Source organism: Nicotiana tabacum, chromosome 17 (genome assembly GCF_000715075.1).
Source record: "Nicotiana tabacum cultivar K326 chromosome 17, ASM71507v2, whole genome shotgun sequence".
NCBI classification, from domain to species: Eukaryota; Viridiplantae; Streptophyta; class Magnoliopsida; order Solanales; family Solanaceae; genus Nicotiana; species Nicotiana tabacum.
Window position 1 is genome coordinate 115,899,095 of NC_134096.1, and position 27,364 is coordinate 115,926,458.

At 37.0% G+C, this 27,364-nt stretch overlaps 2 protein-coding genes across 5 annotated transcripts in view; both read left to right on the plus strand.

Moving 5' to 3' along the window:
• The window catches only part of LOC142171617 (transcriptional corepressor LEUNIG_HOMOLOG-like), an 18,794-nt gene extending 4,204 nt beyond the window's left edge, over positions 1-14,590 (plus strand). Inside the window, exons 3-15 of one of the 2 annotated variants that reach the window (XM_075234895.1) lie at positions 1,859-1,956; positions 9,904-9,953; positions 10,166-10,285; positions 10,637-10,768; positions 10,914-10,955; positions 11,157-11,307; positions 11,877-11,980; positions 12,080-12,226; positions 12,469-12,624; positions 13,084-13,200; positions 13,297-13,494; positions 13,714-13,841; positions 14,454-14,590. In XM_075234895.1, the coding sequence (XP_075090996.1) occupies positions 1,859-1,956; positions 9,904-9,953; positions 10,166-10,285; positions 10,637-10,768; positions 10,914-10,955; positions 11,157-11,307; positions 11,877-11,980; positions 12,080-12,226; positions 12,469-12,624; positions 13,084-13,200; positions 13,297-13,494; positions 13,714-13,743 (1,345 nt within the window). In that variant the 3' untranslated portion in view covers positions 13,744-13,841; positions 14,454-14,590. Of the gene's footprint in view, positions 1-1,492; positions 1,659-1,858; positions 1,957-9,903; positions 9,954-10,165; positions 10,286-10,636; positions 10,769-10,913; positions 10,956-11,156; positions 11,308-11,876; positions 11,981-12,079; positions 12,227-12,468; positions 12,625-13,083; positions 13,201-13,296; positions 13,495-13,713; positions 14,167-14,453 lie in introns of those variants that run through there. The other variant, XM_075234896.1, reaches the window with a different exon arrangement.
• Positions 14,454-27,177, plus strand: LOC107825410 (transcriptional corepressor LEUNIG). Of its 3 annotated transcripts, XM_075234890.1 has the most exons (19): positions 14,454-14,508; positions 14,608-14,704; positions 14,794-14,901; positions 19,129-19,226; positions 19,612-19,721; positions 19,803-20,323; positions 20,772-20,820; positions 20,904-20,991; positions 23,034-23,083; positions 23,188-23,415; positions 23,765-23,896; positions 24,040-24,081; positions 24,269-24,419; positions 24,999-25,102; positions 25,189-25,335; positions 25,580-25,735; positions 26,194-26,310; positions 26,407-26,604; positions 26,817-27,177. In XM_075234890.1, exons 3-19 carry the CDS (start codon positions 14,831-14,833, stop codon positions 26,964-26,966), a joined length of 2,412 nt encoding a protein of 803 aa, XP_075090991.1. In that variant the 5' UTR covers positions 14,454-14,508; positions 14,608-14,704; positions 14,794-14,830; the 3' UTR covers positions 26,967-27,177. The 3 variants fall into 3 exon arrangements, with proteins under 3 accessions (XP_075090991.1, XP_075090992.1, XP_075090993.1); XM_075234891.1 differs by lacking the exon at positions 14,454-14,508 and having other exon boundaries at positions 14,562-14,704; positions 23,296-23,415; XM_075234892.1 differs by lacking the exon at positions 14,454-14,508 and having other exon boundaries at positions 14,562-14,704; positions 19,803-19,844.
• Positions 27,178-27,364: the final 187 nt, after the last annotated feature.

Below are 27,364 nucleotides of genomic sequence, written 5' to 3' on the forward strand. Positions count from 1 at the left end.
TTACTAACTAACCACATTTATCTGTGTTCATACATGCATGTTTGGAGCTAATGAAAATCTTCCTTTATCGTAATATGCGGTCCAACAGAACATTTTAACAAATATTAAGACATTTTGTTAGTGTTACTATTAAAAACCGCTGGATAAATCTTAATAGGCAGTCCAATGCCTTCTTTTCGGTATAACCATATGGCATTCGGAACCTATTGGCCTGACTTGTCAAGATTCACACCGCGTAGGGCCCATTTAAAGAGAAAATGCTCCCCACCAAGGATTTCTTCATTCCGGGGCTCGAACCTGAGAGCTCTGGTTAAGGGGGGAGGGATCCCATCCATCCCACCACACCCCTTGGTGGTGCAATCCGATGACTTAAAAATAAATAGTATCTATTTAACAATAATTTAATTTCTTACTTAAGCTATACCATCTTATCAATCTTTTTTGTCTCAGATTATGTAATAAGAGTTTGCATAATCACAATGGCATGACTTTTATTGATATAAATTACTTGACTACCATTTTTTGGTAACTAGCATTCAAAATTAATTAGTGGGATAAAATAAAAGAATGCATGACCTTCGAAAAGCGTAAGTGGTTAGCAACAATTAAATCATATCTAAATTAGATCATACCTTTTAATCTCAGTTTTCAGTTGTCATATGATCTTGAGTATTTCAAAATTATTCAATACCTTTATACTTCTCTAAATTGATTGATAACTCCCTAATTGTTACTTTTTACACTACCGTGAAAATATCGTTTTTACACTATCACGGTATTTCATAACACGTAACAAATGGCCTACAAGCTTGACAATGTAGCATATAAAGATTGTAGATCATATGGTTAATAGATTAAACTACACTGATAGTGTAAACTATTTTTATACTTTCAATTCGGATATGTTAAATCAAAATGGGAAAAAAGAAGAAAAAACAGGGGTGAGACGTTGTTTCTTCTTGAGGTATTTACGAGTTTTACCCATCTTGCATGGAATTCAGCTAAAAACATTGCTTAGAAACCGAAATGGTCAAAATGAATGAGTGATTGTCTAATTGTGAAAAAGTTTATTAGATTAGCTCAAATTTAAGAAGGTTCACTGTCTTTTTTGTCACATCTTTTTGGTTCGAAGCATTAAGGTTAAATAATGCAGTAAAAGTTGTTTTCTATTTGTCACCTAAAAACTCAGGCTCGGACAAACAATTCATTCATCTTCTTTTACCGTGGTTCCTTCTTAGATTTGGCTTCTGTTGTAACTTTGCTTCTGAGCTGCATTAACACCTCTTTATTTGCATTTTGTTTTTCTTTATGGTACTTTCAATCAAAAAAAATACTTTACAAAAGGTAAAATGGTCAAAGGATAAAACTGTGTCATTGTCATTTTTACCGCTATACTAGGGGCCACCATTTCTCTATTTAAATCCAGTGTTTTGCTATTTTTTTCCCTACACTTTTGCATGGTACTGTCACCATCTCTCTCTCTCTCTCTCTCTCTCTCTGCATTCTTCTGTCTGTAATCCAAGTGGGATTTTGGTTCTTGAGACTCTTTCTTCATCTTTCCCAGTTGTTCTTGCTCAAACCTTCTTTCCCTTCCCTTTTCTGTGATTAAGTAACGCTTTGTTTTTGGTGATCATGGCCAGTTTGGAGGCTCGACGCTTGTAAGTTTTTATGTGTTCGCCAATTATTTTATAGCAAAAACTACTACGCCTCAATTGTTTTATACTTACATTTTTAATGATTGATACTCTTGATAATCTGTGCTTGTCTACTTTTCATTTGATTTTGGGTGTATGTGATTTTCCCCCTTTGTTTGACTGGTTTTAGTCATGCTTTTCTTTTATTTGTTTGTGTTTTTCAGACTTGAAGTTGTCATTCTTAATTACATGGTTAAGAGAGGTTTCCATCAGACTGGTGAGGTATTCGCCAGAGAAATTAATGCTAATCCAAATCCTGTTGGTAAGTAACTCCTTTTAATGAATTCTATTCTTTTATCAGATGCTAAAAACTGATCCTCTAATGAATTAAGATATGTGTTTTAGTAATGATTGTTATTTACCTGAAAGGGTTGTAAAATTCTCATGCTTAGTTTTGTAATTCTTACATATGACCATATGGTAGATTGTTGATCGTGTTGTTCTTGAAAAGTTTGCTAATAAGTTGAGGTCATTCTCTTTGATTCATGTGGTACATTCTAGTTATCTACTGTTGGATGTTTTTGAAAGTACTGTATTAACCGCCCTTCAGTAATTTAGAGAGACATGTATAATGGAGTTGAAGTTACGTGTTAAGGTGATACAGGGCTTTGGAGTAATGATATGTGATATCTGTGATATTGTTTCAGCTATCAATTCTCCTGAAGGATATCTGCAAGAGTGGTGGAATATATTTTATGAAGCATTCAGCTCTAGGTTCCCTGAGGTTGCTCTATTCGCGGCCGAATCCTTTGATAAGGTGTTACCTATAGAACTTTTCTAGGTTCCCTGAGGTTGCTCTATTCGCGCCAGAACATTCTGATGCGGGTTTGTTTGTATCTTGGCTTAAAATATTATGCCTGTAGTTTATAGAATCTTTTGTCTTTGGCATTGATATTATTGGATGTGTGGACAGTCACTTAACTTTTACTCCTAAGTCAACTCAACGTGCATTGTGATAATCTGCAAAAGACTTTTAGCATTTAAATCCATTAGAATGATAAATTGCATACATCGAATAGCACTGGCTCAGTCTTAATTTGTAGCAATTGTAAATCCCTTTTCGTTTGGATTAATATATGTCTACCATAAGCATCAAAATACCATAAGTCAGTCACCGTGCGTCTTTCCGGTTGACGACTCAAGATTGATTTGCGTTATCTCCTCATCGGTAAGTGTTGTGCAAAAACCAACACTACCATCTTGTTCGGAAAAGTCAGGCGACAAAACCCCAGTCAATCGCTCTGGTAGAAAGTCCCTCACGCGCCTCCACGCGCCACCAGAACTAGGGTTCCGTCGAGCTACAATAACTTTTCCGGCACGTGTGAGCCATTCCGGTCACTTTTTGACAAAACTTCTTCAGGACAACTTACTCGTCTAGTGATTCCGAGCCTAACCTTAAAAATTACATCAAATTCTGACAACTTTTATTTTTTCCGGCGTGAACAGAAAAGTTTTTATTTTCTGGTGGTGTTTTAGAACCTATTTTGTAGTATGGAATTCAACTTAGTCTCACTATGTTCAAATGTTTCTGGCGACCTTTCGGCCAATTTCTGTTTATCAGCAACCACCTGGTTTTGTTGCTCAGGGGAAGTCTAGTAGCCTTGTATGTCGAATGATCAGCTTGCATATATTTTCACCAAGTCCCTCACTGTTCCTTGTATTAGTTACTGTGAGAAAGTACGGGAGAAAATATATTATTGATATTAGATACTCAATACAATACAAGAGGTCTTTATTTATAGTTATACTTTACAAGGACATATTGCTCCTATTCCAATGTGAAACAAGACTATATTGTGTACATATCTGTAAACTAACACTCCCCCTCAAGCCGGTGCATACAAATCATATGTACCGAGCTTGTTACATATATAACCAATACGAGGACCAGTGAGGGACTTGGTGAAAATATCTGCAAGCTGATCATTCGACCTCGCAAACTTTGTAGCAATCTCTCCTGAAAGTATCTTTTCTCTGACGAAGTGACAATCAATCTCAATGTGTAGTTCTCTCATGGAACACCGGATTTTACGCAATATGAATGGCAGCTTGATTATCGCACACAAGTTCCATCCGACTGAATTCACCAAATTTTAACTCCTTGAGCAATTGTTTGGTCCAGACTAGCTCACATGTTGCCATAGCCATTGCTCGATATTCTGCTTCTGCACTAGACCGAGCAACTACATTCTGTTTCTTGCTCTTTCAAGACACCAAATTTCCTCCTACTAAAACACAATATCCAGACGTAGAACGTCTATCAGAAGGTGATCCTGCCCAATCAGCATCTGAGTATCCAACGATCTGCTCATGACCTTGATCCTCAAACAGTAACCCTTTGCCTGGAGCCGATTTTATATACCGAATAATGCGGACAACTGCATCCCAATGACTATCATAGGGAGAATTCATAAACTGACTTACAACACTCAAAGGATAAGAAATGTCGGGTCTAGTCACTGCGAGATAATTTAATTTACCAACCAGCTGCCTATAGCTTGCAGGGTCGCTAAGCGGCTCCCCCTGTCCTGGCAGAAGTTTAGAATTCGGATCCATCGGAGTGTCAACAGGTCTGCAACTTATCATCCTTGTATCCTCAAGAATGTCTAAAGCATATTTTCTTTGAGAAATAACAATACCTGAGCTAGACTGAGCAACCTCAATACCTAAAAAGTACTTCAATCTGCCTAGATCCTTAGTTTGGAAGAGATGCTGCTTCAGATTGGTAATACCATCCTGATCATTGCCAGTAATAACAATATCATCAACATATACTACCATATAAATACAGAGACTTGAAGCAGAGTGCCGATAAAACACAGAGTGATCTGCTTCACTACGAGTCATGCCAAACTCCTGGATAACCGTGCTGAACTTACCAAACCAGACTCGAGGAGACTGCTTTAGACCATAAAGTGACTGACGCAAGCGACATACAAGGTCACGAGACTTCCCCTGAGCAACAAAACTAGGTGGTTGCTCCATATAAACCTCATCCTCAAGATCACCGTGAAGAAAAGCATTCTTAATGTCCAGCTGATAGAGAGTCCAATGACGAACCGCAGCCATAGATAGAAAAAGGCGGACTGATGCTACTTTAGCCACGGGAGAGAAGGTATCACTATAATCGAGCCCAAATAGCTAAGTATATCCTTTGGCAACAAGACAGGCCTTAAGTCGATCAACCTAGCCATCGGGACCAACTTTGATTCCAAAAACCCCACGACAACCAACAGTATATTTACCTGAAGAAAGAGGAACAAGCTCCCAAGTACCACTTATATGTAAAGCAGACATCTCGTCACTCATAGCCCGTCGCCATCCTGGATGAGACAACGCTTCACCTGTAGACTTAGGGTTGGAAACCGAGGACAAAGAAGATATAAAAGCATAATGGGGAAATGACAGACGATATGATAACTCAAACCGACATAATGAGGATTAGGATTAAGTGTGGTCCGTATACTTTTCCGAAGTGCAATCGGTGTACTAGGAAGAGACAAGTCCGCAGTAGGAGCAGGGTCAGGTGCAGGACGAGAACCAGTTGGGCCTGATGGTGGGCGCGAACGACGATGATAAGTCAAAAGTGGTGTTCCTGTGGTTGGGGATCTAGGAGGAACAACACTAGACTCCTCAACGGTTGGTATGGGTGAAACTTCTGTGGTCGAGGGTGGAGGAGGAGCTATAGTAAACTCCTCAAAGGTCGGTATAGGTAAGACCTCAGATATATCATGGTGGTCAGCAAAGGTAAATAAAGGTTTAGACTCAAAAAATGTGACGTCAGCTGACATAAGGTACCTACGAAGATCAGGGGAATAACAACGATATATCTCTTCTGAACACGAGAATAACCAAGGAAGACACACTTGAGAGCACGAGGAGCTAACTTATCTTTCCCAGGGGCTAAGTTATGAACAAAACACGTGCTCCCAAAAATACGAGGTGGAAGAGAGTATAAGGGTGACTGGGAAAACAATACTGAATGCGGAATTTGATCCTTGATGGGAGATGTAGGCATCCGATTAATCAAATAACAAGCTGTGAGAACTGCATCGCCCCAAAAACGCAACGGACCACGAGATTGAATTAGAAATGTGCGAACAGTCTCAATAAAGTGCCTATTCTTTATCTCTACAACCCCATTTTGCTGAGGGGTATAAGAACAAGATGTCTGATAAATAATTCCTTGAGAAGTCATAAACTACTGAAAATGAGAAGATAAATATTCTAAGGCATTATCACTGCGAAAAATGCGAATAGAAACACCAAATTAGTTTTTGATTTCAGCACAGAAACTTTAGAATATAGAAAATAACTCAGAACGATCTTTCATTAAGAAAAGCTAAGTACATCTTGAATAATCATCAATAAAACTAACAAAATAACGAAATCCCAAGTTTTAACTGACTCTACTAGGACCCCATATATCAGAATGAGCTAAGGAGAAAATAGACTCTGCATGACTCTCAACACTAAGCGGAAAGGAGGCTCGGGTATGTTTCCCAAGCTTATACGACTTACAATCTAATGTAGACAAACTAGATAAACTAGGCACCATCTTCTGAAGTTTGGATAAACTCGGATGTCTTAAACGTCTGTGGATTAGGTCTGGAGGATCTGTAACTAGACATGTTGTGGAAGGACTAAATGAGTTAAGGTAGTAAAGGCCTTTTGATTCACGTCCTGTACCAATTGTCTGTCCCCGTACTGCGGTCCTACATAATAGAAGAATCGTCAATAAAATATATACCACAATGGAGGGCACGAGTCAAACGACTAATAGATGCAAGACTAAAAGGACAGCCAGAGACATAAAGAACGGAATCTAGGGTGATAGAAGACAAGGGATTAGCTTGTCCAACTCTTTTTGCCTTAGTTTGACATCCATTGGCTAAAATAACAGTGGGAAGAGACTGTGAATATACAATATTCGACAAAAGTGATATATTACCAGAGATGTGATCAGAAGCGCCTGAGTCCATGACCCATGGTCCAAGAGTACTAGATTGGGAAACGCAAGCAAAAGAATTACCAGCAACAAAAGTATCAGTTTGAGCAACCGATGCTACTTGTGGAGTTGTCTGCTTACTTGCTCGATACTGAATGAGCTCATTATATTTTTCTTTAGATTAAGAAAATCCCTGGTTACCTGTAGTCTCTGTCTGAGCAATGTAAGCATTTTTGGGTGGACGACCATGTAAGGAATAGCACATTTCACGTGTGTGTCCAAGTTTGTGACAATAAGAACACTTGGGTCTAGATCTTCCAAAACGACCTCCTCCTCGTCTATTCTCCATAGTTTGAGACGCCCGAACATCCACTGTCTGGGATGCGAGAACATAGGAATCAAGTATCTGTGATGAGATCACTGGGTGACTTGGTGCTGCAGCAAGGTAGAGTAATCGAGAGAATAATTCATCAACTGTGGGGACAGTCGGACTAGCCAAAATCTGGTCGCGTACTGAATAAAGATCATTAGGAAGTCCAGCGATGGTAAGAACTAGAAACATCTTCTGTCGATGCTCTTGTTGTTTTTCAACACTAGCAGAAACTGGCATCAACTTCTCATATTCCTCCATGACTGCCTGTACTTGACCCAAGTAAGTAGACATATCTAATTCCTGCTTCTTTAAGTTTGTCATCCACGATATCACATCATAGAAGCGAGATATTTCATTAGTGTATAAGGTACGAGCCTTTGCCTAAACCAAATAACATGTCTGGAATGGACGAAACAAGGGCATCAACTTGGAATCAATAGATCGCCACAAGATGCTTCATAACTGAGCATCGATCTTTGCCCAAAGTGCTATCGCCTTTTCATCTCCTTCGCTAGACTGTTTGATTAAATGATCTTGAACACCTTGACCTTTACACCACAACTCGACAGATGAAGACGAAGCTAAGTAGTTTGAACTTCCCATTAAAGGTTCCGAGGTAATCATAACACTAGAGTTTCCAGAACTCATGTTTCTAGACCCAAAAATATCAAATCCCAAAGACATCGTTGCAAATTATTACCAAATGAGAGAAAGAATCAATCGTAATCCACTGAAACAGAGTAAGGAAATACTGTAGTCGTCGGAATCTTACTGTAGCTGCCAAAAAAAAATATTGTTCACGCCGGAAAAATATAAAAGTGGTCGGAATTTGGTGTAACCTGGATGGGTAGGCTCGGAATTCCCTTGCGAACAATCTGTCCCAAATAAATTTTTCCAAAAAGTGAGTGGAAAGGGCCCCACGCGCCGGCGCGTGGGGGTTCTTCTGATGGAGATATTTTTATGGGTTGGTCGACGGAGGCCGATCTATTTCGTGGTGGTATTGGTTTTTGCACAACACTGATGAAAAATAACTTTTTTTTTTACTGCGGCAAACCTGTGTTTGTCGGAAAAAAGAATTCCGGTTGACTGATATCTCTTCCCGGAGTCGCTGGAATTTATGCACAACGATAAATCTCTCACGATTGCTCTGATACCATGTGAGAAAGCACGTGAGAAAATATATTATTGATATTAGATACTCAATACAATACAAGAGGTCCTTATTTATAGCTATACTCTACAAGGACATATTACTCCTATTCCAATGTGGGACAAGACTACATTATGTACATATGTGTAAACTAACATTTATTTCCGGCGACCTTTTTGCCAATTTCTGTTAACCACCTGGTTTTGTTGCTCAGGGGGAGTCTAGTGGCCTTGTATGTCGAATGATCAGCTTGCAGATATTTTCACCAAGTCCCTCACTGGTCCTTGTATTAGTTACATATGTAACAAGCTCGATACATATGATTTGCATGCACCGGCTTGAGGGGGAGTGTTAGATAGTTATGTGTAAATAGTCCTAGTCCCATATATTGTAGGAGTAGAATATGTCCTAGTCCCATATGTAATAGGAGTAGAATATGTATTATATATAGGGCTCATTGTATCATTGTTAAAAATATAGATTTTTCTCCCGTGCATTCTCACAAAAATATTTCCCAATATGATTCTGAGATTTGAATTTTATTATACTAAAAATGTCTCCCTGAGCCGAGGGGCTATCGGAAACAGCCTATCTACCTCCACAAGGTAGGGGTAAGGTCTGCGTACAAACTACCATCTCCAGACCCAACTTGTGGGATTACACTAGGTTTGTTGTTGTTATTGTATACTAAAAATGTCTCCCATTTTGAGTCTAAGATATAGATTTATTATACTGTGTGTAAATCAAGGTTGTCTCGAGTTTGAGGTTGTTAATTAGATTGTTGCTACATTGAGTCGTGCTTGAACTTGTCTACATTTGTTCGTGGTGAGAACTCTAACTTGAAGCTAGTTTGATATTTGAGCTTGAGTTTGAAGTCTACCAGTATAAAACTTAAGCTGAGCTCAAGGAGCTCAAGGATGAACGACTGAGCTCGACTTGATCCAATTTCCATCTATGGATGGCTCTCATTTCCTTAGTGATTATGCAAACGGCTAACAAGGCATTTGCTTTAGTGAAATCTGCACAACAAAGATGATATAGGACACACCTTCCCATGTGGACAAAGATGCATGTTGCAGGTTGAAGTAAGAAAAGGATAAACATAAGGCAGCTTAGGATTAAGATACCAAAGAAAGAATGTGGCACCGGCATTCAATGAAGTTCTTAAAATAGAATTTTGATATGATGGACTTCTCATTTGCATCTTTTTATCTTTTGGTTTTTGAAGATGATAAGCTGTGTGTGGCAATTTATTTCCACTGGCTTGCTGAACAAGCTCTAATTACTGTGTTTCTTTGTTCCTTTTCCAGTTTCATTTCTTCGAAGATTAGATTCATTATCAATTTGAAGTTTTGATTTTAAAGGACACTAGGCAAAACTAACATGGAAGGAACTATGACATAAGCAAACAACTTTTAAACTTACATTCAGCAAAATAATCAGTGTTATGAGTGCTTAGCACTCGCATGTTCTCTTCAGAAGAATCACCATGAGATGTTCTCGCAGTGACCATGTAGACAACGTTTTAAATAACTTCTAAGGATAGATTTTAGAATGATCTCATCTCTCTTATAGTTGAGGCTTAGTTGTTGTTGTTGACAAATTTTACAATGTAGGTTAGTAGATTAGCCACTTTATTTACTTTAATATTTCTGTTGGTACTTTTATGCACTTTTAGATCTCCTCATCCTTTTCTTTTTAGAATATTCTGGTGATCTTTCTTCCACTGTACCTGCAGGGAACAACAGATCTCTACAACAAGCTTCTCATCAAGGATGGCCGTTAGTTGTGAGTGTATTGAACTTTTGCATCAATAGAAATGTATAGTCCATTATGGTGTTTCAGTTAGGTTTCAACTTTAAGTTGATTCATTCCTTTTATATTCAACCAAGGGAATTGGCCCAGCTCCCCCTGTCATTAACTATCAAGTTGTACATCCTAGTGTAATAGTACCGACTCAAAAGGAACAATTTTTGAGAACTACATTCTCTCCTCAACAGGATGTTTTACCAGAAGTGGCAGTTCAAACATTGGATGAGCTCAACTTTCCTGCCCCTGCAAGTTCTGGTGATTTCAATTGTATGCTCATTCAAGCTGGCTCGAGTGGCAAAGATTCAGGAGTAAGTTGAATACTCAACTAATCATGTCGCTCCTATTGATTGTAGCATGCTGCAATTATTTTAGCCGTGAAATGGACCATGGGTTGCTATTCAGTATTTTATGTTCTGTGAAATCTCTTTGTAAAACTTTGTACATCAAGTTATCAGTTGTCAAAATAAGAGCAGTAAATTAAAACTCTAAAAAGAAAGAGCCTATGTAGCAGAAAGAAAAAGAGGAAAAAACTTCAAAGTATTTGTAAAGCAATAACCAGATTGAGGACAAAATAAAGACTATCCTACTATACTGATGTGACTGAGATCTTTTTCCTGCCTCACTATTTCTTCTGGTTGTCTTCTTCTGGTGTCGAAAAGATGCTTGGTGATAAAAATAAAAGAACCCTGGAGAATTTACCAGTTGACCAGCAAATATTAGCTCCTATAGGAGGAAAGCAAATTGCAGTGCAGGAGCAAGTGAACCAGCTGAGACTGCAGTCTTCAAATGAGGTTGGCCTTAGATCATAAAGAAAGTAACTGATTTTATTTGAACATCTTGAAATTTCAGCAATATTTTAGCAGTACAAGAGTTGATGGAGACATTTGCATCTTCCCCTATTTGACCACTGATTTATTTACATATGTTTTGATTCAGAGGGGCAGAAAGAGGAAAGCTTCACCGAGTTCTCTGGCAGCTGTAAGATAATTTTTGTGCATCTACTTTAAAGCCCTTCATGTGCTGGTGTTTTCATTTCACTCTACCACTGACATCTGCATCTTATTGGGGATTGGACTTCCCTTTCTTAATTTGTTCTTGTCTCTCTGTCACCTTTATAGTCACTTGGACGAATGGTCGTCAACTTTATTCTTGCTCATTTAATATATTCCTGGCATGTAGGTTGGGAAAGGGAAAGCTACTACCGATCGTATTACGAATGACAATATTAACAGCTACTTATCCCGGGGAGATGCTGGTCTGATTGGTGCAAGTAATTCACTCGCTGCATTGAGAAAAAGTATTGCTGCTTGCATTGAATCTGACCGGAAAGGTAGGTTACAACAGTCTTAATGGGTCAAAAAAATTCAATATTAGAAAGGTAGTAATTTAGATAATTGACAACCATTAGTCTGCATTGAGGAGAAGTTTTTCTGCTCTCACTCAATCTGAATGGAAAGGTAGGTTACAACAAGCTAACAGTGATTTAAAAAAGGGAAAATGTCTATCTTGCAATACATTATCCCATCAGGGGTTCTTACTTTTGTCAAGGACTAGTAAATAACTAGTATTTTGCAATACATAATTCCATCAGGAATTAAGGGTGATAGTGTTATCTCCATATTATACCCTGCTTTATTCTTCCAGTTGCCACTAGTGCTTTAGGGACTACTGGAAGATTCATTGCACATATCTGACGGTGTATAGTTGATGTATGATAATTGTACTTTATCATTAACCTCTTTACTCAAAAGCAAGTAGTGATCTGGCAGCTTCTCATGGTGGCTAATAGATGGTGTCATCTGTAGGTTTCTTGTGAAATTTACATCTAGGATTTGAGATCAGGCTCCGTAGCTGCTAGTTATCGGCACAAAGGATAATTGAGTTCTTTTTACTTTGCAGGCATCTCTATTAAAGAGATTGGAAGTCTTCACGCAACACACAGCGAGCTCCTATGTTGCCACTTCCATTCACAAGGGAAGTTGTTGGCTGCTGCTGGACACGAGGTTTGTCATATTAACCTTCTACAGGATTCTTGTTGGTCAAATGGGAGAGCTTACCTCAATTTCTCCTGTTAATGAACTCGTACTGTGATCTATGTTTAGGTTGTGATTTGGGACTTGGAAAATAATGATGTTAACACTGGAGAAGGTCATGCTCATCTCGTTACAGATATCCGTTTTAAACCAAATTCAACAGTGTTTGCAACATCTTCTTTTGACAGAACTGTGATGATATGGGATGCAGCCATGGTACTACTATTTTCCATAATAAATTTCATTTGAGTCAATATTTGAGGAACTACGGTGTTGCTAAAACATCTTATGCTGTTTTTACACCTACTGGTCAAACTTAGATAATCTTTTTATTTTTCCTATGGCTATCAGGACGTTTCTGATAATGATAACTGTTTAATCTCTTAAGTTACTTCATTTTTCTTCTGTCTATTACAACCATGATACCGTACCTAATTCACCATCTTGTCTTAATCCAGCCAAGCAACCCTTTCCAAAAACTTGTGGGGCATGCTGATCATGTGATGTCCATAGATTTTCATCCATCAAAGGTGGGTCTTCTCAGTTCTTGTGATAGCAACGACGAGATTAGACTGTGGGATGTCAATGACGGTGATTGCAAACTCATTTTTAAGGTTGGTGTCTCCACTTCTTTTTGTAATTTTGATGAAGAGAGTGTCTCTACTTGACATAGGAAAGTCTCCTTCATTTGATATTTACCTGCTTTTCTGTTTCCATTTTAAATTTTACTTATCTACCTACTCTAAGTCATTGTTGAATCTGTTTTGCTCATGAATACCTGCATTTAGCATGTGGGAAAAGCCGATCCCAACTAGCTTGGGATTGAGTTGTAGTAATATTTGTTGTTGTTGCAAGGAATTTCAAGGTTTTCAATATCAGTAGGTCGTCACCATGTGAATACACATTCAAATAGGCCATTTAGGATATAAATGGGTTGAGTTTCATAATATTATTTGACGGATATAGGTACCACATTCAACAAGGGAAAGTACAGTGCTAAAGTGACTTTCTAGAAAGTTAGCTTTACTCAATTCACAAAAGATAGTATTGATTTGCTCTTGGTACAAACGCAGGGAGGTAGTAGACAGGTTAGATTCCAACCTCGATTTGGGAACCTTTTGGCATGTTCTACAGGAAATATTATTAATATATTTGATGTGGAGACTAACAGCATCCAACAACAGTTACAAGTAAGATGTTTTATTCCAAATCAAGCTTGTCTTAAATTTCTTATCTACTGCATTACTGTATCGTATTAATGCGGTCTCCTTTTCTCTGATATACAGGGACATGTCGGAGATGTCCGTTCTATCTGTTGGGATATGAGCGGGAATTTCCTGGCATCCGTGAGCGAGGATAGTGCACGGATATGGTGTGTTAGCGGAAGAAAGTGTTTACATGAACTGCGCTCCAGTGGCAATAAGTTCCAGTCATGCACTTTCCACCCTGACCGCGCTCAAATCTTGGCGATTGGTTCTCATGAGGTATGCTTAACAGATGAAGCTTTGAGCTCATAGATAAGTTCTTTGTAGACTTGGCTTGATTATTGTCTCAATATAGTTGCACAACAACAAATGTAACCTAGGATTATTCACATGAATCAGATGTAAGCATCTCAAAACGTGTTTCAGATAACTTTTTAGATGATCCTAGATTCTTTTGATATTTCATGAAGGAAAGTAACATGTCGAGTGTTGTTGCAGTTACTGGAGCTGTGGAATCCAATGTACTAGAGCCACAAAACTTGGCCACACCAAGCACATGATGGCATAATTTCTTCATTTGCAGATTCACCTCCGACAGGAACCATAGCTTTAGTGAGTCATGACCGGTATATCAAGATATGGGAGTGATACTTTGTTGCATGCCAGTTTATGCAACTATACCCCGTGTTCGCAGCTTCCATTATTAATTTACTATTACCCAACTATGCTTCTTGGTTTAAGACTTTTACTTGGGACAAAGCAAGAAGACGGTATTCTTGATTTTGTTGAGGGATACACACCATTTACGTGGAATGAGTTATTTGAGTGGCTGTATCACTACAGAAACAGTCACAAACTTTGATTGCATAGTTTCAAACTGTAGTTAATCTTGACCATTGTACTCTTCTGCCCTATTTTATTGTTTGTATTTTGAAATTGAATTTAAAATGTTTGTTTTTGTGTATTAAATACCTAATATAAAAATTTAATCAATGGATAAAATATCACATCAAAATTTAAAATAGAATAATTAAATGTACTTTACGTCTTAAATTGGAATGTTTATAAAATCAATATTATTAGTTAAAATGATATATTTTATTTTACATACTTTTGAATATAACATTATATCTCATACATTTAGAGAGTAGTATTTATTAGGTCTGATTTGGGAATTGGGATTGTTTTAAATTTTTTTTTAAAATTACTACTTATAATTATTCGATAGGATGTAACAGAAATAGGATCAAACAATCAATTCAATAACCTGATTGGGCCGATTCAATTTACCGGGTATTCCCATTACAAATCCCAAAATCTTCCTCATTGCTCTCTTACTGCTTCTGGAGGTTAATTAATCCCAATCAAAAACCCAGCACTCACAAATCACAGACACACACAAAATATGGAGTTGAAAGAATCGAGTAAAAGAGAAGAAGAATCATCAGCAAAAGCAGTACAGGTTGGAGCTTTGGCTCCTGGAATCAACGTCCGTATAGTTTCCCCCTTCTCCGCAAATATGATGTTTTTAAACTTTAAATTCATCTGTTGTAGTTGATTTTTCGTTTTTGGGTTCAGGGTCATACTTGGTATACGCTAAGGAGTTGCATTTTTAATGTTGGGTTTGTGTCTTGCTGTTATATTGGACTTGGCTTTTTCGTCAAGTACTTTTCTTCTTCTTAGCAGGTATGTTTCAGCTTTTGTTATTCAATGTTGTAGATTTGATTTGCATTGGTGTATAGTTATTTTTGCCTACATGTTAATGTACTTGAAAACTGTCAAGTCAGCTTTGTATAACTGGATTAATCGATTTGGATAAAATAAGTAAATAATCCTTACTTTGGAGGAATAGATTCCCACTTCAAATCTTTGATTTTGTGTAGTACCTGGAATAAGTGATAAAATGTAGAATTACAAGATCATGTAACTAGTTGACAGCATTTGTTGGATTATTTCTTTGGAAAATAAAGATTAATCTAGGACAAAGAAAGGTTTTCCTAGACTCATTAGGACTAATGGCCGAATGATCATCCTTAAGGTGTTCCGTTCCCTCTGTGCATCGTTTTCTCTACCAGCTGCAGAGACACAGAGCTGCAGAGACACACGTATTGCATTTTCCTAGAGATATAGACTGGATAGAGTCAAAGAGTATTGCAGACAAACTAAACACTATTTGTCAGCTGACATGGTCTAAAAATGACTTCCCTCGCTCTTTGGTAGAAGTTATTCTCCTTTACAACTATCTCAAATCTTAATTTCATATCTATTCTCCAACCAACACTTAGACATTATAATCAATCTTTAGTATAAATTTCATCAAAAAACTATCTGATTCGCTAACATTATTATCAATCTATAATCTAAAAAAATTCATAAAATATTTGAAAAACGTTTCCATCGTATCAGCACCCTAAATAAAAAACAATTACTACTAGTACTTACTGTCTATTTTTCCAAGATATTGTCACCATCATGTGATTAATTGAGGAATATAACATACACTTTGTTAATCTTCATTCTGAGAATGAATTTACCTCACTAAAGTCTTTTTATGTCGAAATAGATACAAAAAATGCTTTCTCTTAAATAACATTTATGTTAGAGCTAGAAATTGACAAATCATTAACATCGACATAGGGGCAAATAATAACTTTTGACTTATTCTAATACTTATGATAAATGCAAGAATCAAACTTTACGTTGTTTTGGTGCCTATCTCAAGCCATTCCGATATGTCAAATGGGGTTTGGAACTGCCTTGCTTTGGAATCACAATTGCTCAAATATGTCATATTCTTTCCTAGGAAGTAGTGTTGAAGACATAGTAAAGTCGATAAAAGTCTATTCTCTCTAACAAATTAAGTTTTTAAACGAGATGGTTATACAATTTAACATGATTTTTATTGTTGATACAATCTAACATGGTAACAAAGCAGATAGAGGTCCTAGGTTCAAGTCTCACCGTCACTTATTGTTTAAAAAAAAAAAAAAATCACATGGTTGATTTATAGAAAAAGACTCTGACCCGTACATGAGGTAGTTTTTTGAAACATAATTAAGTAAATAAAAGTATACTCCTTTAGTAGTTTAACCATTTAGATAAAGTGGGTTACCCAATTTATCACCTAGAACCAGTGTTTTTAAAAGCGAAAGAGCGAAAAGGCAATAAGGTCCATGGGACGTGAATCGAAGAGCGAGAAGTAAAGTACATAGTTCTTCGAAATGAAGTGCACTATTCACGACATTAAAAAATATCAAATATATATGAATTTAGTATTATAATGATCAAATTGTAATTAAAAAGCTACTTTCAGTATTCAACAAACAATAATGTATTAATGTCGATACTAATCCAGCTCAAAGTTGAGATACAAAGAATTGACCGTTTGTCACTTTGCGTGTTATTGTATGAAGCTCACACATCTATGAAGTGCATGGCTTCACCTATGAAGCAATAATCCATTTCTTTGCATTGTCTCATTGCTTTAAGTGACAAAATGATGTCTTGATAGCACTAGATGATTAAATGCTCCTTAAATGGAAATATGATGTTAATCTTTGCATAATATATAGATGTTATTACTAACTTACCACATTTGTAAGAGTTCATACATGCATGTTTGGAGCTAATGAAAATCTTCCTTTATCGTAATATGCGGTCCACCTGAACATTTTAACAAACATGAAGACATTTCGTTATGGTTTCTATTAAAAACCACTGGATAAATCTTAATAGGCAATCCAATGCCTTCTTTTCAGTATAACCATATGGCATTTGGAACCTATTGGCCTGACTAGTTCAGATTCATACCGCGTAAGGCCCATTTAAAGGGAAAATACTCAGGATCTCTTCATTCCCGGGGCTCGAACCCGAGAGCTCTGGCTAAGGGGGGAGGGATCCCATCCATCCCACCATACCCCTTGGTGATGCAATCCGATGACTTAATAAAAATAGTATCTATTCAACAATAATTAATTTCTTACTTAAGCTATACCATCTTATCAATCTTTTTTGTCTCAGATTATGTAATAAGAGTTTGCATAATCACAATGGCATGACTTTTATTGATATAAATTACTTGACTACCATTTTTTGGTAACTAGCTTTCGAAATTAATTAGTGGGTTAAAATAAAAGAATGTATGACCTTCAAAAAGCGTAAGTGGTTAGCAACAATTAAATCATATCTAAATTAGAATCTCAGTTTTCAGTTGTCATATAATCTCAAGTATTTCAAAATTATTCAATACCCTTGTACTTCTCTAAATTGATTGATAACTCCCTAATTGTTACTCTTTACACTACCAAGAAAATATCGTTTTTACACTATCACGACACTTCATAACACGTAACAATTAGCCTACAAGCTTGACAATGTAGCATAAAAAGATTGTAGATAATATAGTTAATAGATTAAACTACACTGACAATGTAAACTATTTTTATACTTTCAATTCGGATGTGTTAAATCAAAATGGGAAAAAAGAAGAAGAAAAAACAGGGGGTGAGAGGTTGTTTCTTCTTGAGGTATTTACGAGTTTAACCCATCTTGCATGGAATTCAGCTCAAAAATTGCTTAGAAACCGAAATGGTCAAAATTAACGAGTGATTGTCTAATTGTGAAAAGGTCTATTAGATTAGCTCAAATTTAAAAAGGTTCACTGTCTTTTTTTTGTCACCTCTTTTGGTTCGAAGCGTTAGGGGTTAAATATTGGAGTAAAAGTTGTTGTCTATTTGTCGCCTAAAAACGCAGGCTCGGACAAACAATTCATTAATCGTCTTTTACTGTGCTTCCTTCTTAGAATTGGCTTCTATTGTAACTTTGCTTCTGAGCTGCATTAACACCTAAGTTGCTCCGACACGGCAGTTTAGGTGCCGCACCCGTGTCGACACGACACTAGTACGGGTGTGGGTATGAGATCCATATCAGATCTGGTCAAACAATTTAGGGTACTTTGACCACGACGGATGGAAAATTTTGAGACGAGATACAATTTGATTCCCGAATCAAAACCAAAACTATGATAAATTTGAAGAAAATAGCATACCTTATCTAGGAAATTAATCCTTTACTTATCTACAACTTGAGAATAAAAAAGAATTCCACACTTTACAAGCTATACACAAGTATTCCACAAAATTTCTCATTATTTAGAATCTTTTATTTTTTAATTTTTTTATTTTTTAAAATTATTTTTAGATGGATCCCCGTACCCGTATCCGTACTAGGATCCATATCCCCGAATCTTAGAATTTATATTTTGACGGATCCGACCACTAGATCCGCACCCGTGTCGGACACCCGCACCCATGTCCGAGCAACTTAGATTAACACATCTTTATTTGCTTTTTGTTTTTCTTTATGGTACTTTCAATCAAAAAGAATACTTTACAAAAGGTAAATTTCCAAGGATAAAACTGTGGCATTGTCATTTTTACCGCTATACTAGGGGCCACCATTTCTCTATTTAAATCCAGTGTTTTGCTATTTTTTTCCCTACACTTTTGCATGGTACTGTCACTCTCTCTCTCTCTCTCTCTCTCTCTCTCTCTCTGCATTCTTCTGTCTGTAATCCAAGTGGGATTTTGGTTCTTGAGACTCTTTCTTCATCTTTCCCAGTTGTTCTTGCTCAAACCTTCTTTCCCTTCCCTTTTCTGTGATTAAGTAACGCTTTGTTTTTGGTGATCATGGCCAGTTTGGAGGCTCGACGCTTGTAAGTTTTTATGTGTTCGCCAATTATTTTATAGCAAAAACTACTACGCCTCAATTGTTTTATACTTACATTTTTAATGATTGATACTCTTGATAATCTGTGCTTGTCTACTTTTCATTTGATTTTGGGTGTATGTGATTTTCCCCCTTTGTTTGACTGGTTTTAGTCATGCTTTTCTTTTATTTGTTTGTGTTTTTCAGACTTGAAGTTGTCATTCTTAATTACATGGTTAAGAGAGGTTTCCATCAGACTGGTGAGGTATTCGCCAGAGAAATTAATGCTAATCCAAATCCTGTTGGTAAGTAACTCCTTTTAATGAATTCTATTCTTTTATCAGATGCTAAAAACTGATCCTCTAATGAATTAAGATATGTGTTTTAGTAATGATTGTTATTTACCTGAAAGGGTTGTAAAATTCTCATGCTTAGTTTTGTAATTCTTACATATGACCATATGGTAGATTGTTGATCGTGTTGTTCTTGAAAAGTTTGCTAATAAGTTGAGGTCATTCTCTTTGATTCATGTGGTACATTCTAGTTATCTACTGTTGGATGTTTTTGAAAGTACTGTATTAACCGCCCTTCAGTAATTTAGAGAGACATGTATAATGGAGTTGAAGTTACGTGTTAACGTGATACAGGGCTTTGGAGTAATGATATGTGATATTTGTGATACTGTTTCAGCTATCAATTCTCCTGAAGGATGTCTGCAAGAGTGGTGGAATATATTTTATGAAGCATTCAGCTCTAGGTTCCCTGAGGTTGCTCTATTCGCGGCCGAATCCTTTGATAAGGTGTTACCCATAGAACTTTTCTAAATTATGTTCATGGTTAACTGATATGAAATAATTGCAAACTAATTTCTGAATTCTCAGGTCGCACAGACAGTGGAGAACGTTGTGTCTAATATCGGTCCTGTAAGTTCAACCTATGCTCCTTATCATACAGGAGAAAACATCTCTACTGTGACGGCATCCTCTCCTATGATGCCGTCCCCTCATTTGATGGCATCCTCTCCTGTGATGGCATCCAACGGTCCTGATCTTATGGACCCCTATATTTCAGATTTGTTGTCATCCATTTGTCCCAACTTGTTGCCAAATTTATCTCCTCCAATGGCATCTATTACTCCTGAAATGATGCCAACAGGGGGAGATGTCCTTCAGAATGGCTGTTCAATCATGCCAAGGACAGGGTATATTCTGCCCAGTTTCACACAATTTTCTGTTGGACCAAATATTCGGATGGTGCAAGGGCAACCATCATTAGATCTGCTGCCCGGAAGAATGCAAGAGCAAGCCCAGCATATGACTCCTTTAAGAGACGTGACATCAATTTTAAAGTTTCTTGAGATTAATAAAATGGATGGCATGCTTCCATCTGCAAGCAACTCTGGGTAATAGCATGCTATATTTATTGCTAAACTGATCATTCTCGTCGCATTTTGATCTATTTTACAATGCTTCCTTTGTCGCTTCAACGAGGATAAAGGTTGAGCACTTGATGCTATGTGGTTTTTGTTTCGCTTGGTCTGATATTATTGTCTTAAGCTGCTAAGGCAACGTAAAGAAAATTAGCCAAAATCACGTTATTATTCTGTCTTTGTATTGCTACTATGAGTTTCTGATATATTAAATATCAAGAGTTTCTTGTAAAACATGGCTATTAAGACGTGCTCTTTAGTCTAGTAAGCAGAACCTACTACTTAGCGAGTATTATGAGATAATCTTTTCACATTATCTTGATATTCCAAACATGTTTTGTATGTGAAACCATTACTTGCTTGTTGAAGTTATTGAATCAGAATCTTCTAATTTTCTATGATGCATGTCCATGTCTTTCAGCTATCCAATTCAGCAAATTCCAACGGTTCCTCCACAGTGGGAGGGCAGAGTATGTTTACATTTTCCCCAAACATATTTGCAAGCTTTTTAGTAGTTATTTGTAAATAATTGACAAGCTTTTATTCTTTCCAGGGCGACAGACGTGGTATAAACTTGGAAGGACCTATGCAGATGGAACCAAATCTTTATTTGCCTCCATGGCCAGAACATTCTGACGCGGGTTTGTTTGTATCTTGGCTTAAAATATTATGCATGTAGTTTATAGAATCTTTTGTCTTTGGCATTGATATTGTTGGATCATGGGTATGTGGACTGTCATTTAACTTTTACTCCTAAGTCAACTCGACGCGCATTGTGATAAACTGCAAAAGACTTTTAGCACTAAAATCCATTAGAATGATAAATTGCATACATCAAATAGCACTGGCTCAATCTTAATTTGTAGCAGTTGTAAATCCCTCTTCGTTTGGATTAATATATGTCTACCATAAACATCAAAATACTGTTTCTGGATAGGTTTCATTGTCAAGCTTAAAGGGAATAAGTCATATACTAAGTTTTTTGCTGTCTCGCTAGCTAACGTAGAAAACGATTTTAGGCCAGCAGTTGTTTCTATGTGAATCTCTTCCCGACCTGGTCAAGCCACATAGGCACCAATTGAGATGGGAATGACAGGTGTTTTAGATTTATAAATGAGGCTCACATGGGCCTAAGGTGGTCTAACGGCACCACTTGGGATGGGAATGACAGGTGTTGTAGTTTAATAAGTGTGGCTCACATGGGCCTAAGGTGGCACTTATTACTTAGTTATCAAATAATACATGGTTGTTCAACTTCCACTCGCTCTACCTTAGCTTGTATATTTTGCAATTCAGACATGTGGAACCCTGAGATCAATAGTTCTGGAACATATTATTTTGACATAAGTATAAATCGAGTTGTTGACATAAGTATCAAGTATCAACTAATACATGGCTGTTTTTGTATAAATTTTACTTCGATTTTCTTCAATATTACATTTATATTATCAAAAAAAGAAGTTATTATTGTGAAAATATTTCCCAATATAATTCTGAGATTTAAATTTTTATACTAAAAATGTCTCCTTGAGCCGAGGAGCTATCGGAAATAGCCTCTCTGCTTCCACAAGGTAGGGTAAAGGTCTGCGTATACGCTACCCTCCCCAGACCCCACTTGTGGGATTTCACTGGGTTTGATTTTGTTGTTGTATAGTAAAAATGTCTCCCATTTTGAGTCTAAGATATAGATTTATTATACCGTGTGTAATTCAAGGTTGTCTCGAGTTTGAGGCTGATAATTTGATTGTTGCTACATTGAGTCGTGCTTGAACTTGTCTACATTTGTTCGAGGTGAGAACTCCAACTTGAAGCTAGTTTGATATTTGAGCTTGAGTTTGAAGTTGAGTAGTATAATACTTGAGGTGAGCTCAAGGATGAACGACTAAGCTCGGCTCGATCCAATTTCCATCTATGGATGGCTCTCATTTCCTTGGTGATTATGCAAATGGCTAGCGAGGCATTTGCTTTAGTAGAATCTACACAACTAAGATGATATAGGACATACCTTCCCATGTGGACAAAGATGCATGCTGCAGGTTGAAGTAACAAAAGGATAAACATAAGGCAGCTTAGGATTAAGATACCAAAGAAAGAATGTGGCACCCTCATTCAATGAAGTTCTTAAAATAGAATTTTGATATGATGCACTTCTTATTTGCATCTTTTTATCTTTTGGTTTTTGAAGATTTTACGCTGTATGTAGCAATTAATTTCCACTAGCTTGCTGAACAAGCTCTAATTACTGTGTTCCTTTGTTCCTGTTATAGTTTCATTTCTTCGATGATTGGATTCATTGTCAATTAGAAGTTTTGATATTAATGGACACTAGGCAAAACTAACATGGAAGGAAGTATGACATAAGCAGACAACTTTTAAACTTACATTCAGCAAAATAATCAGTTTTATGAGTGCCTAGCACTTGCAAGAATCACCATGAGATGTTCTCGCAGTGACAATATAGACAACGTTTTAAATAACTTCTAAAGATAGATTTTACAATGATCCCATCTATCTTATAGTTGAGGCTTAGTTGTTGTTGTTGATAAAATTTACAATGTAGGTTAGTAGATTAGCCACTTTATTTACTTTAATATATATGTTGGTACTTTTATGCACTTTTAGGTCTCCTCATCCTTTTTCTTTTTAAAATATTCTGTTGATTTTTCTTCCACTGTACCTGCAGGGAGCAACAGATCTCTCCAACAAGCATCTCATCAAGGATGGCCGTTAGTTGTGAGTGTCTTGAACTTTTGCATCAATCGAAATGTATAGTCCATTATGGTGTTTCAGTTCGGTTTCAACTTTAAGTTGATTCATTCCTTTTATATTCAACCCAGGGAGTTGGCCCAGTTTCCCCTGTCATTAACCATCAAGTTGTACATCCTAGTGTAATAGTACCGACTCAAAAGGAACAGTTTTTGAGAACTAAATTCTCTCCTCAACAGGATGTTTTACCAGAAGTGGCAGTTCAAACATTGGATGAGCTCAACTTTCCTGCCCCTGCAAGTTCTGGTGATTTCAATCGTATGCTCATTCAAGCTGGCTCGAGTGGCAAAGATGCAGGAGTAAGTTGAATACTCAACTAATCATGTCGCTCCTATTGATTGTAGCATGCTGCAATTATTTTAGCCGTGAAATAGACCATGGGTTGCTATTCAGGATTTTATGTTCTGTGAAATCTCTTTGTAAAACTTTGCACATCAAGTTATCAATTGTCAAAATAAGAGCAGTAAATTAATACTCTAAAAAGAAAGAGCCTATGTAGCAGAAAGAAAAAGAGGAAAAAACTTCAAAGTATTTGCAAAGCAATAACCAGATTGAGGACAAAATAAAGACTATCCTACTATACTGATGTGACAGATCTTTATCCTACCTCACTATTTCTTCTATTTGTCTTCTTCTGGTATTGAACAGATGCTTGGCGATAAAAATAAAAGAACCCTGGAGAATTTACCAGTTGACCAGCAAATATTAGCTCCTGCAGGAGGAAAGCAAATTGCAGTGCAGGAGCAAGTGAACCAGCTGAGACTGCAGTCTTCAAATAAGGTTGGCCTTAGATCATAAAGAAAGTAACTGATTTTATTTGAACATCTTCAAATTTCAGCAATATTTTAGCAGTACAAGAGTTGATGGAGACGTGCATCTTCCCCTATTTGACCACTGATTTATTTACATGTATTTTGAATCAGAGGGGCAGAAAGAGGAAAGCTTCACTGAGTTCTCTGGCAGCTGTAAGATAATTTTTGTGCATCTACTTCTTAAAGCCCTTCATGTGCTGGTGTTTTCATTTCACTCTACCATTGTCATCTGCATCTTATTGGGGATTGGACTTCCCTTTCTTTATTTTTTTCTTGTCTCTGTCAACCTTTATAGTCATTTGTATCAATGAGTATGATTTAATATATTTCTGTGCTATAGGTTGGGAAAGAGAAAGCTACTACCGATGGTATTACGAATGGCAATATTAACAGCTACTTCTCCCAGGGAGATGCTGGTCTGGTTGGTGCAAATAATTCGATCTCTGCATTGAGGAAAAATATTGCTGCTTGCATTGAATCTGACCGGAAAGGTAGGTTACAACAAGCTTAATGGGTAAAAAAAGAAATTCAATATTAGAAAGGTAGTAATTTAGATAATTGACAACCATTAGTCTGCATTGAGGAGAAGTTTTGCTGCTCTCACTCAATCTGAATGGAAAGGTAGGTTACAACAAGCTAACAGTTAACAGTGATGTAAAAGAGGGAAAATGTCTATCTTGCAATACATTATCCCATCAGGGGTTCTTACTTTTTTCAAGGAGCAGTAAATAACTAGTATTTAGCAATACATAATTCCATCAGGAATTAAGGGTGATACTGTTATCTCCATATTATTCCCTGCTTTATTCTTCCAGATGCCACTAGTGCTTTAGGGACTACTGGAAGATTCATTGCACATATCTGAAGGTGTATAGTTGATGTATGATAATTGTACTTTATCATGAACCTCTTTGCTCAAAAGCAAGTAGTGATCTGGCAGTTTCTCATGGTGGCTAATTGATGGTGTCATCTGTACGTTTCTTGTGAAATTTGCATGTAGGATTTGAGATCAAGCTCTGTAGCTACTAGTTATCGGCATAAAGGATAATTGAGTTCTTTTTACTTTGCAGGCATCTCTGTTAAAGAGATTGGAAGTCTTCACGCAACACACAGCGAGCTCCTATGTTGCCACTTCCATTCACAAGGGAAGTTGTTGGCTGCTGCTGGACACGAGGTTTGTCATATTAATCTTCTACAGGATTCTTGTTGGTCAAATGGGAGAGCGCTTACCTCAATTTCTCCCGTTAACGATATGTTTAGGTTGTGATTTGGGACTTGGAAAATAATGATGTTAACACTGGAAAAGGTCATGCTCATCTCGTTACAGATATCCGTTTTACACCAAATTCAAGGGTGTTTGCAACATCTTCTTTTGACAGAACTGTGATGATATGGGATGCAGCCAAGGTAGTACCTCTATTTTCCATAATAAATTTCATTTGAGTCAATATTTGAGGAACTACGGTGTTGCTAAAACATCTTATGCTGTTTTTACACCTACTGTCAAACTTAGATAATCTTTTTATTTTTCTTATGGCTATCAGGACGTTTCTGATAATGATAACTGTTTAATCTCTTAAGTTGCTTCATTTTTCTTCTGTCTATTACAACCATGATAACTTACCTATTTCACCATCTTGTCTTAATCCAGCCAAGCAACCCTTTCCAAAAACTTGTGGGGCATGCTGATCATGTTATGTCCATAGATTTTCATCCATCAAAGGTGGGTCTTCTCAGTTCTTGTGATAGCAACGACGAGATTAGACTGTGGGATGTCAATGACGGTGATTGCAAACTCATTTTTAAGGTTGGTGTCTCCACTTCTTTTTGTAATGTTGATGAAGAGAGTGTCTCTGCTTGGCATAGGAAAGCCTCCTTCATTTGAAATTTACCTGTTTTTCTGTTTCCATTTCAAATTTTACTTATCTACCTACTCTAAGTCATTGTTGAATCTGTTTTGCTCATGAATTCCTGCATTTAGCATGTGGGAAAAGCCGATCCTAACTAGCTTGGGATTGAGTTGTAGTAATATTTGTTGTTGTTGCAAGGAATTTCAAGGTTTTCAATATCAGTAAGTCGTTACCATGTGAATACACATGCAAATAAGCCATTTAGGATATAAATGGTTGAGTTTCATAATATTATTTGACGGAGATAGGTATCACATTCAGCAAGGGAAAGTACAGTGCTAAAGTGACTTTCTAGAGAGTTAGATTTACTCAATTCACAAAAGATAGTATTGATTTGCTCTTGGTACAAACGCAGGGAGGTAGTAGACAGGTTAGATTCCAACCTCGATTTGGGAACCTTTTGGCATGTTCTACCGGAAATATTATAAATATATTTGATGTGGAGACTAACAGCGTCCAACTACAGTTACAGGTAAGATGTTTTATTCCAAATCAAGCTTGTCTTAAATTTCTTATCTGCAGCATTACTGGATCCTATCAATGCGGTCTCTTTTTCTCTGATATACAGGGACATGTCGGAGATGTCCGTTCAATCTGTTGGGATATGAGCGGGAATTTCCTGGCATCCGTGAGCGAGGATAGTGCACGGATATGGTGTGTTAGCGGAAGAAAGTATTTACATGAACTGCGTTCTAGTGGCAATAAGTTCCAGTCATGCACTTTCCACCCTGACCGCGCTCAAATCTTGGCGATTGGTTCTCATGAGGTATGCTTAACAGATGAAGCTTTGAGCTCATAGATAAGTTCTTTGTAGACTTGGCTTGATTATTGTCTCAATATAGTTGCACAACAACAAATGTAACCTAGGATTATTCACATGAATCACATGTAACCATCTCAAAGAGATAACTTTTTAGATGATCCTAGATTCTTTTGATATTTCATGAAGGAAAGTAACATGTCAAAGTGTTTTTGCAGTTACTGGAGCTGTGGAATCCAATGTACCAGAGCCACAGAACTTGGCCACACCAAGCACATGGTGGTATAATTTCTTCATTTGCAGATTCACCTCCGACAGGAACCATAGCCTCAGTGAGTCACGACCAGTATATCAAGATATGGCAGTGATGCTTGTTTCTTCGTGGATCAAGATACAGCCATCAAACTTGTTTCTTTCTCTTCTTATTGGAGGATTTTTATATGATACCTTGGCCATTTACATAATCATAAAGAGATGATTCCTTATTTATAGGAATCAGTTTATTTGTCATTAATTGTTATACAATGGCAATACTTCCAAAGATCTTTTTATACTATATTAGAAAGGTATTTTCAATGCAATGCTATTCACTTTGGATGCCTCGATTTAAACTTATCCTATCCATAAAATGCTGGAAATTACATCAATCATAGTAAAACTAGAGCTGCATACACTCTTTTGCATGTTTTATAAGTTGAATAACACACCAAAGAGCCAAGAACTCAACATAAAGCAAAAATGATTTGCAATTATTATTGTGTCGGAG

What these genes read in the sequence shown, in the direction of transcription:
- LOC107825410 (XM_075234890.1), top strand. Translation starts at nt 14,831, where the DNA reads ATGTTGGGTTTGTGTCTTGCTGTTATATTGGACTTGGCTTTTTCGTCA. An exon ending in TGCTAATCCAAATCCTGTTG is followed by an intron (nt 19,227 to 19,611) that starts GTAAGTAACTCC and finishes ATACTGTTTCAG; the next exon opens with CTATCAATTCTCCTGAAGGA. An exon ending in CGAGTGGCAAAGATGCAGGA is followed by an intron (nt 23,416 to 23,764) that starts GTAAGTTGAATA and finishes GGTATTGAACAG; the next exon opens with ATGCTTGGCGATAAAAATAA.